At 37.9% G+C, this 11,228-nt stretch overlaps 2 protein-coding genes across 3 annotated transcripts; one reads left to right on the top strand and one right to left on the bottom strand.

The window, feature by feature from the left end:
- The first annotated feature begins 1,066 nt into the window (after positions 1-1,066).
- LOC127757939 (putative disease resistance protein RGA4) lies at positions 1,067-6,599 on the top strand. 2 transcript variants are annotated; one of them, XM_052283530.1, is made up of 6 exons: positions 1,067-1,173; positions 1,306-1,368; positions 1,487-1,635; positions 1,848-3,581; positions 3,690-5,980; positions 6,100-6,599. In XM_052283530.1, exons 4-5 carry the CDS (start codon positions 1,885-1,887, stop codon positions 5,935-5,937), a joined length of 3,945 nt encoding a protein of 1,314 aa, XP_052139490.1. In that variant the 5' UTR covers positions 1,067-1,173; positions 1,306-1,368; positions 1,487-1,635; positions 1,848-1,884; the 3' UTR covers positions 5,938-5,980; positions 6,100-6,599. The 2 variants fall into 2 exon arrangements, with proteins under 2 accessions (XP_052139490.1, XP_052139489.1); XM_052283529.1 differs by having other exon boundaries at positions 1,848-5,980.
- Positions 6,600-6,767: 168 nt separating this feature from the next.
- LOC127757940 (uncharacterized) lies at positions 6,768-8,362 on the bottom strand. Its single transcript, XM_052283531.1, has 5 exons — positions 7,951-8,362; positions 7,742-7,806; positions 7,561-7,624; positions 7,275-7,421; positions 6,768-7,128 (listed from the first exon to the last, which is right to left on the bottom strand). The coding sequence occupies exons 1-5, from the start codon at positions 8,234-8,236 to the stop codon at positions 7,001-7,003; spliced, it is 690 nt and encodes a 229-aa protein (XP_052139491.1). The 5' UTR covers positions 8,237-8,362; the 3' UTR covers positions 6,768-7,000.
- Positions 8,363-11,228: the final 2,866 nt, after the last annotated feature.

The raw sequence follows: 11,228 nt of genomic DNA, 5'->3' as shown, positions 1-11,228 counted from the left end.
CTTCTTTTCATACTTAATGCTGCATCAGTTGAGTTTGATCTATTAAGTCGTACTTAGAATATCAATTTCTAGCCTGCCTTTTGGTTGCCGATTAGGGTAGCATCGGAGTTTCAGCCGATCTTACCTGATTTAACTACTTTTATCCCATATGCTTGATTGATATGTTAAATCCGCCCTTTATATTAAGATCTTATTGCATTTAAGTATATTAAGCTCCTGTTTGGTATATTATGCTTGATTTAATATCTTAATATAGAGTGGTATTGGAGTATTAGCCGATACACGCTAGATCTATCTGATCGGCTATGCTATGAATATATATAATCTCACTATTAATATATATTTCGATCTAAGTGATTTATACTGTCTCGGCAAGGCGACCGATCTATCCCAATCACTTGATTTAAGTATATATTGATATAAGAATTGTATATCATCAATATCTACAACCGATCGAGTAGATTTAGTTCTAATTTGCTTATTAATACTTGCTGATCGACGTACATATGACATCGGCCTAAAATAAATGATATGTCATCGGCACCTAGCCGATCGGCTATCATTTATGGATTTAACCACGGATTACAGGATCAAATCAACTGGCACGCTCACACATCCGAAGACGAGTTTTGGACCTGCACTGGAGTTAAGCAGATCTCCCAGACCTCATGTTTTCTGTCAACTTGCAACCACAGCCCGCTGTCCTCATACAGCCCCCATCTGACTACCAACAGCTAAGCAAAACTAGATTATTATGATTTTTGTGAGGTAGTGATGTAAATAAAATGCGATTAGACAAATACTCAGGCTTTCATGGCTCTTTTCTTCTTTCTTGAGAATAGCATATCTCGATCGTCTTTCTTTGACTGACTTGCCATAAAGTGGTTTCCAAAGTGACATTTCCACACCAGCTTTCTGTATTTAAACTGCAATTGGTGGATATTCGAGTTATATTATATGATGTGGGCATGCGTTTCCAACTCACCCAGCACTACACCAACCCAACTTGGTGGATACTAATGACATTTTAAGGTGACAAGGAAGCTCTACTGACTCTGAGTGAGCTGCCAGATCCAGCACCATTCTGCAACTAAATCCCAAGAAGTGTTATTTGTGTTGCTTGGGAGAGTGAGGAGGGATACTGCAGGATAGAGTCAGACGACCTGAGATCAGGTATTCAATTACCTCGGTTTTTATATCCTTCAAAACTAAATTTCTCTTGCTTTTATGTTAAGACAATGTTTTCTCCAAAATCTACTCCACCACTAATATGAATCTTTTGCAAATGGTTTGTCTTCTGTTCAGCTTTTCTCAGGGGATTGTTCTGCCTCTTCTCAGGGAGTTAGTACTCTACTACAGTGCTACTAGGTACGGATATTTACAATTCAATACAAACACAATTTATTGATGGTTCTTGTGTGCTAGAAGCTTTCATGGGCATCTATCTTCCGTTATTTACTAGTTTGCTTTCTTGTATATACATCAGAACCTGTCCTCAATATATCACATACATGTACCTCTTGGTTCATCATGATGTTATGAACAATTGAACAAAACAAGTGCATCTGCAAAGAGATCGAAGAAGCACTTCAACGAAGAGAAGGAAAAGGCCAAACACCTATTTTTCCATATCAGGTACCATTAACCGGGCGTCATCTGTTACGCTTTTATATGTCTATCTTGCTCTGCACGTGTAAAACATGGTTGAACTTAGAAAGAAAATAACAATCAGGCATACAAACATATACTAGCGTTAGTTTTCATTGCATAAAAAATAATTACGAATATTGCACCTGAATCATTTGAAATTCAGTATGTAGCATCTCATTCTGAAATTTAATATGTAGGATTTGGGCCAAAGAGAAGCTTCCAAGTTTCAAACATATGGGCATGGAAGCTGCTGTAGTATCTGGATTATTTAAGATTGTGGGAGACAAGTTAGCACCACTTGTAATAAGAGAGTATAGTTCTCTTATGGGTGTTACGAAAGATCTCCAGGAGCTTCAAGATTTAGTTGAGGAGATCAAAAGCGGGCTACAGGTAGCAGGTGATAATGCAATTGGTAATAAACCACCATCTAATTGGCTAAAAAAATTGAAAGATTTTGCTTACGATCTTGAAGATTTGGTACATGAATTTCATCTTCAGTCTGAGAAACATGACACAGATAATGATCGTGACAAGTATGCTGTGCTCAAATACATGCGCACAAAACCGAAACTAGTCATGTTTCAACTCAAAATGGTCAACAAGATAAAGACAATCAAAAAACGATTTGCTGCAATTGTCGAGCAAAGAGGCGATGTCAATACTATATTGAATGCTATGCCAATTGATCATAATGTTCACACAAACAAGATTATCAGGGAGCCATCCTTATTGGGCAATGTTGATGACTCAAAAATACATGTGAGAGATGAGCAGAAGCACAAGATCATATGTAAGTTAATAGATGACCAACAGAAAATCTCAATTGTTTCAATTATTGGACTTGGTGGAACCGGTAAAACTACTATGGCCACACACATCTGTCATGACAACAAAATAAAAGAGCATTTTGAAGGCTCAATATTTTGGGTTCACGTGTCACAAGAATTTGATAATAACAAACTCGTCGGCAAGCTGTATGAAGCCATTTTTAAGGAAACATCATATCTTCGTACTGACCAACACATGGTTGAAGCAATTTCAAACAAGTTGAATGGGAATAAGTTTCTACTTGTCTTGGATGATGCTTGGCACAAGAATCAATATGACTGGGAACGATTCATGCTATATCTTAAGCGTGGATCACCTGGAAGCCGGATTTTGCTCACAACTCGTGATCAGGAAGTTGCGGAGGCAGTGGAATCTATATGTACATATAAGTTGGCTTTCTTGTCAGATGAGGACAGCTGGAATTTGTTTCAACAAAGTTTAAGGTTAGCTGCAAAAGGTCTGCCCTCTGAATTTATAGAAGTTGGAAGAGAGATTATTAAAAAATGTGGTGGGGTGCCACTGGCAATTAAAACTCTTGCAGGTGTCCTCCGTAACAAGAAAACAATAGATGCATGGTGTGCCTTACGTGATAGTAACATGTGGAATGTTGATGATATAGAAGATAGAGTGTTTGCGTCATTAAGGCTGAGCTATTTTCATCTGCCTGATCACCTGAAGCAATGTTTTGTATATTGCTCTATATTTCCTAAAGGCTACGAGATCTACAAACACCAGTTGATCGGAGAGTGGATAGCAAATGGCTTCATCAATCCAATGAATGAGATTGAACAAGTAGAGGATGTTGCAAATGACTGCTTTGATTCTCTACTGAAAGTGCACTTTCTCCAAGATCTAGAGGTAGATGAGTATAATGAAATGGAAATATGCAAGATGCACGACCTGGTTCATGACCTTACTCGGCAAATTTTACAGGGTGAAATGGTGTCTCATTCTCAGAATGCAACTATTGGTAATTCCCAAAAATGCAGATATTTATCTTTGGCTTCGTGCAATGAGAATATTGAAGTGAAGTTATTTAGCAAGGTCCATGCTGTCTATATTTCTGGTGATAACTTCGCACCCAACAAGCCAATCAAGAAAAGGTGCCATGTTCGTTCTGTTAATTTGGAGAATATGGACGCTACTAATCTGTTGCTTTCATGGATATCAAAGTTCGAATATCTTAGCTATCTTCGGATCTCACATGTTAGGTGTCGAGCCCTTCCAGAAGAAATCTCACGTTGCTGGAACTTGCAGGCCCTTCATGTTACACATTGCAAGGCACTTACAACATTACCTGAGTCTATTGGTAAGCTTAGGAAGCTGAGAACCCTAGAGTTATCACATGTTTGGGATCTTGAAAGTTTGCCTCAGTCCATTGGTGACTGTCATAATCTTCAAAGCTTTCTCCTGCGTTACAGTAATATCAGGGAGATACCAAACTCCATATGTAAAATTAAAAAACTAAGAGTACTTAACATTATGTATTGTCTCTGTTTGAGGCAGCAATGGTCAGAATTCTTTGGGACATTTTGCAACTTACAGTCCATCAACTTAGCACGTATTGACGGTACCCACAACTTGTTCAGTTCATTTGCTTGTCATAAACTGCGCACTTTGACACTTTGTGAAACCGAAATTACCAGACTACCGCAATGCCTCACAGTGGTGAGCACCCTGGAATACATAGACCTTCAAAACTGCCGGGGGCTGCTAGAGTTGTCTGAGGGCATAGGGAACCTAGAGAGGCTTGAAGTTTTGAACCTAAAAGGATGCTCGAAGTTGGGTGGCCTGCCAGTAGGGATTGGACAGCTAACTCATCTTCAAAGGCTGCATTTGTTTGTTATAGGCGGTAGTTGTGAGCATGCAAGAATAACAGAGCTTCGAAATCTCAACTTGTTAACCGACAATGATCTGGAAATAAAAAATATTAAATATGTAGAGGATCCAGATGATGCAGAAAAGACCTCCCTGAAGGAAAGGAGTTGTATACTCAATTTGACATTGGATTGGTCTTCAAATGGTGCAGAAGGGTGCTCGGATAGTATGGAAGACGAGCCATTATTAGATATGGAAAAGGAGCTGCGTGTGCTCAATGGTCTTGAACCACCATCACAAATTAAGAAGCTGAATATCTATAATTACAAAGGTAAGCATTTCTCACGTTGGATGATGAAGCAAAGGGAATCCTCTTGTTCAGATAGCTTGTTAGAGCAAATTGATCCACCTCATTTCACTCAACTGACTGAACTTGTATTGGAACAATTTCCTAACTTGGAGAATCTGCAAGGACTTGCACGGTTGCCTTCATTGAAGACTTTTGTATTGAAAGGAATGCCTAATTTGGTGGAGTTGTGGACAATCTCACCTGCATTAGTTAGTGGGGAGGAAGGAAAGCTCTATCGTATTGATCATGAACAAGTTGAGCATTGCTTCCCTTTCCTATCCACTCTAATCATAAGTGATTGTCCTAAGCTGAAGGTATGCCCATGTTTCCCACCATATTTGGATAGCTTGACACTGGAACGAAGCAACGAGCAGCTGCTGTCTCAAGTTAGCTTCTCTCGTCCGCTCCATCCTCTTGACAAGGAATCCTCATCCATCTGCTTCAGTGTGGATCCCCCTCACCTCAAGAAACTAAAACTAGGAGGAATGTCTGGATCATCGTCAGGTTGGGAAGTGCTGCAGAACCTCACCGGGCTTGAATCCTTGTCAATTTATTCCAGTGACGTAAGGCAATTAGGGGAGAGCATCCGGAGCCTCACCTCCCTCCAGTATCTTTGTATCTCGGGTTGCCCGGTTCTTGCCATGCTGCCAGAGTGGCTGGGGTGTCTCCGCTCTCTGCAAACTCTAGTTCTGGAAGAAATCCCACTATTGGCCAGCCTCCCCAAGTCGATCATGCTCCTTACATCCCTGGAGAAGCTGATTATTTTTGAATGCGACAATCTAAAGGAGTTGCCTGAGGTGGTACATCATCCCACCTCCCTCAAGAAATTGATCATTTCTAGTTGCAGAAATCTGAGCCAGTTGCCTGAGGGAATTCAGCATCTTACCAACCTTGAATACCTAAATATACAGTACTGTCTTGCCCTCCACAAGCTGCCAGAAGGACTGGGGATGTTAGGCTCTCTAGAGCACCTTACAATCGAGTTCTTGCCTGGCCTTACGACCCTTCCGGAGTCCATGCAGGGGCTCACCTCACTCCAGCACATCAACTTGTTGAGGTGCCCTATGCTCACCGTGCTGCCAGAGTCACTCGGACAACTCTCCGCGCTGCAATCGCTTTTTATCCAAAACTGCCCTGGTCTTCAATCCTTGCCCAGCTCCATACAACACCTTACTTCTCTTCAGCATTTGCTGATTAGTTACAACCCTACCTTGAGTAGGCATTACAAAAATAAGGTCGGGAAGGACTGGCACATCATCTCCCATATTCCTGATGTGGAGATAAAAGATTAGGGAGCATGCTGGGCACTAACGACATATAAACAAGCATGGCAAGGTGGTGACATACTACTTCTATGGCTCTGTGTGACTATGCCTTATTATTACGCCTCTCTTTTGTATCCTCGATACTTGTTACTAATTTCCTAACTCACCTTTTTTCTATAAATATTCCAGACCCCCTGCTGGTGGAGTCGTGGAGCAGAGCATGTGTTCATGAACCAGCTTTGGAAATGATCACTCTCAAGTTTTGACTCTTGACATGCAAAGAAAGATGGATAAGCTACACACTCTTTTGGGATGCAAAATAATAGATGAGGACTTACTCTAGACATTAATCATTTGCAGGGTCAGGGCATTTGAATTAGCCTGACGATCAACATAAGAAAATCTTCATGAGATGAAAAGAATGTACTCGACAAAGAACTGGGCTCTTCCTGGGAATACATCTGTTTTGTTATTTTGATATTAACACTAGCCTGGAGTTTGTACTTGTGAAGAGAAGCCAGGGAGTTGATATACGAACTTATCATTTAAAGATGCACTGTTCAATTGGTCCTTGTTTACCGAACATTCTGCAGTAAGCTTCTTTTACCAGGGACTTGATTGATTTGCTCGAGAAAATCAACCAAGAATTGCTATGCGTACAAAACCATGAATTTGATTGTTCGACAAACTCAAGTGTTTTACGAGTGCCAGGCACATCTTTGGTCGAAGAATACAACTCGGAAAATTGATTTGCAGTCGGCATATCGTTCAATTCAACATGCGTTCTCGCAGTTGGCATGCTACATTTTTGTACTTGTCATATTGACATCTTTGGTACTTGATAAATGCATTTTCAGTTGATCACTGGGCTACCATTATGTGCGCTCCCTCTATTAATTACTAATATCCAGAGTTGTTGCTCTGTGAGTTTTCTTAGTGACATTCCTATCATACAACATATGTATGCGCTTATTTGCAAGAAAGACTGCCGATCGTAACATATGCACTTCATGTCAGGCTTTGGAAGCACTGATAAGCTAGTTCTTCTTGAGCTGTCTTGATGCATCAAGCAGCACATGGAGGTCGCTAATTAATTGGTCTGTTGGGCTGCAGCTGATACTTGAGCCGTCTCAGCTGCTTCCTGCACATCTCCACTGGCGTCACTGGGCACATCCACGACCATCTTGGAGACACGGAACATGGCCAGGTGGATGTCACCTGCAATGCAAAAGAGGAACAAGCACGGTCTGAATGTCTGATCACAACGAAGAAGAACATGCAAGAGATCAGAGATGCTGCGAGTTGTATGCAGTATGAAGAGAGTGAGGTGAGGTAATTTATAGCAGTAGTAAGCGTAGTAGTACCGAAGATGAGGAGACTGCCGGGGTCGATGGGAGTGGGGAAGCCCGGGGTGAGGCGCCTCTCGTTGATGTAGGTGCCATTCGTGCTGTCCAGGTCAGTTACCAACAAGCTCCCCTCTTTCTTCTCCAGCCGTGCGTGCGTCCCAGAAACTGCATTTTTCATGCCATTCCATTCCATTTCAGTTCACTGGCAGCAACTTATATATAGTTAGCTACATCTACACATGTCTGATGGATTATGGACAGAGCAATCAAGTGAATGAATGAGCTTCTGAATATATGCTACTACCTGTTGCGACAGACAGGACGATGTCCGCCTGTTCAGGAACACGACCCACCGTCACCGCCGCCTCCTGCACACATTCATGGGATCATCCAAAGTTCCAAACAGCTCGGCTGCAGTTAGCATGGTTACATGGCAGCATGCATGGATATCCAGAGAATTTTGGTAAGGAACAAACAAAACATACTGAGGCTATCTGGAAGCCGCCAGGGCGTGCGACGCGGTATCCGATATGACGCCAATCGCCGTCTCCTGAAATTTATCAACGCCAGTTTCTGTTGTTCAGGTGGACAATAAGAAACTGAATATTGGTGTGTTCTGTGTTGCAATTTTTTGTTCAGATCAGCTTAAACTTGCTAATATGACGATGCTTCACAAGTATCGAAGCAGACTAACCTGCAGGCTCGAGAACCCATCTTTCTGAAGTAGTGGAAGAAGACGCATTATCAGTGCCACTGGAAGAGCACCTCAGGGACAAGATGCTTCTGCCACTCCCGTTGCTGTTTCTGCTGGTTAGCTGACTGACGAACTGCAGCCGCGGCTGCTGCAGCTTCGCACCATTGGAGGCGTAGCTGCTGCTGCTGCTGCTGCTGCAAGGAGGCGGCAGTGACAAGCAGGAGGAAGGCCTCCTGGGGGTTGGGCTAGAGAAGAGCAAGGAAGGAGTAGCCACTGCTGCTTCCATTTGTGTCTGCGATTTCTGCTCAGCAGTGGCAAGGGAATGCAATGGATGGCCTTGCTTTTTTGTTTCTTTGCTTCTTGATTTCTTTCTTTTCTGGATCAGTCGAGATAGAATTGAGGTTGTTTGTCCTGTGTTCAATGCTATCTCTGGACTATTGGCCAATCAGTTGCTCTTCACCCTCATCTCTTGGTGGCTGAGGTTTACTGCTGAGTCATTATCGCCTTGTCGAATTCTCCTGTTTTTCCTATGGTCCCACTCTGCTAGTCTGCTTGTGCTGTACTGTACATAAATGTTTTTCAAGAGTATTTTTTTTCTCAAACACATTTTAAGAGTAATTTTAGAGTAAACAATATCACTCCTCCAAATAAAACGAGATTTGGAGGGAGACACATCAATCCAAACATTTTTTAAGAAAAAAATTATGAACATGTTGGGGATTGAACACGAAATATGGAGGTTAACACCACACACCTTTTACCACTGCATTATCAAGGGCATCTCATATCACTCTAATCTATCTATCTATTATATTATTAAAGGAATAGAAAAAGGAGCCTCCACGTTCGCTCTCATGGCCTAGAAATTCTCACATTAATCAGAGAAAAAGAAAAGACAGAGTCCATATAGAAATATAATTTAGAAATAGCTGAAATTCGGAATTAAAAAAAAAAGAATATTAGAAGATGAGACTACAGTCCATATAGAAGTATAATTTAGAAATAGTTAAAATTCGGAATTAAAAAATAAGGAATATTAGAAGAGGAGACTAGAGTTCATATAGAAATACAATTAGGAAATAACTGAAATTCGGAATTAAAAAATAAGGAATATTAGAAGAGGAGACTAGAGTCCATATAGAAATACAATTAGGAAATAACTGAAATTCGGAATTAAAAATAAGGAATATTAGAAGTAGAGTATAGAGTCCATATAGAAATACAATTAGGAAATAACTTAAATTCGGAATTAAAAATAAGTAATATTAGAAGTAGAGTATACAGTCCATATAGAAATACAATTAAGAAACAAATAGAAATTTGGAATTAAAAAATAAGAAATATTAGAAGTAGAGTATAGAGTCCGTATAGGAATTTAAAACTAATTAAAATTTGGAATAAGCATAATAAAATTTAAAGTAGAGTTTAGAGTCCGTATAAAAATACAATTTACAAATAACTAAAATTCGAAATTAAGAAAAACATAGGGAGAAGAGTTTAAGGTCAATATAGGAATACAATTTAGAAGTAACTGAAATTCGTAAGTAAAAATTAAAGAATATTGAAAGATGAGTTTAGAGTCCACATAGAAATACAATTAGAAATAATAAAAATTCAGAAATAAAAAAATAATATTGGAAGAAGAGCATAGAGTTTATATAGAAATACAATTTACAGAAAATTTGGAATTAATAAAAATATTAAAAGACGAGTCTACAGTCCATATAGGAATATATATAATTTACAAATAACTAAAATTTCATATTAAAAATAATTAATAACTAACACGTATACAAGATATAATATGAAAATTCAGAAATAAAAATAAATAATATTAGAAGAAGAGCATAGAGTCTATATAGAAATATATTCTATATAATTTACAGAAAATTCAGAATTAAAAAAAAGAAATATTAAAAGACGAGCCTAGAGTCATATAGGAATATATATAATTTACAAATAACTAAAATTTGATATTAAAAATAATTAATAACTAACATGTATATAAAATATAATATGAATATTAAACATTAGTAGTTTTGTAAAGTTATTGCAAAATTTAAAATTATGTTGTCATTTTAATATATTTGAATAATATAATGAGAAAACATATATGCTATTATATGAGAGAAAATATAATGATGCTAGCCGCGCAATCTGCGCGGGCCACCATGCTAGTTATATCTATAAAGTAATAGAAAAGGAGCCTCCACGTTCGCTCTCATAGCCTAGAAATTCTCACATTAATCCAAAAAATAAGAAAAAAGAAAAATAGAACCAGATTAAGATTAGTTAAAATCTGAAAAAAGGAAAAAAAAAGGGGGGCATATTAAGAAAGTTGAAACGGACAATATATTGAAATGAGATTAGGATCAGTGAAACGGACAAGGCAAACGGATAAGGATATATTAATCGGATAAAAACAGGATAAGAAAAAAAAAAGCAAACGGACATGGATGCATGAAATTGTCAAACGTTAATGAGAAAGGTACTCTCTGGTCATAGTGTATTCCTGTGGAAACGGACAAGAGTTTAGACTCCAAGTCAAAATAATACAATTTAAAATACATGAAATTCAAAATAAAAACTAAAAATTAGAAGAGGAGTCAAGGTAGAAATACAATTTAGATTATTCTGAATTTTTTATTGAAAAAAATAAAAAATACTAATATTGAGACAAGAGTTATATGGAATTTACTTAAAAAGAGTTCATATAGAAATACTACAATTTAGGAGAAAAACATATGAATTTTGAAGTGAAATTAAAAATAGTTAATATTGAGAGAAGAGCACATGTAAAAATAAAATTTAGAAACATCTAAGATTTGGATTAAAGATAAATATTATGGAGAAAGAGTTCAAGTAGGAGAAAAATGTAGAAATATTTTAAATTCATATTACAAACACATAGTATGAATAGAAAAAATTCAAGTAGAAATATAATTTCAAATATCTTAAATTCAGTTTAAAAGCAAATATTATGAGAAAAGAGTTCACGTACGAGTAAAATTAAGAAAAAATATGGTCTATTTAAAAATAAATTTTAAAATATCTATAATTAGGGGAAAATAAAGAAAATTAAAAAGGAGATTCCATGTAAGAAATACAATTAACAAAATTCAGAATTTAGGATTAACAATTACAAAAAAAATAATATTTTTGTTAGGAGTCCATGTAGAAATACAATTTAGAAACATCCAAAAGTTCAGATTGAAAATAATAAAACTAACATAAAGATTCCACATAGGAAAATCGGATTGAAGATAAATATTATAGCG

Source organism: Oryza glaberrima, chromosome 12, assembly GCF_000147395.1.
Source record: "Oryza glaberrima chromosome 12, OglaRS2, whole genome shotgun sequence".
NCBI lineage: Eukaryota > Viridiplantae > Streptophyta > Magnoliopsida > Poales > Poaceae > Oryza > Oryza glaberrima.
This window is presented reverse-complemented; position numbering and strand designations above follow the sequence as displayed.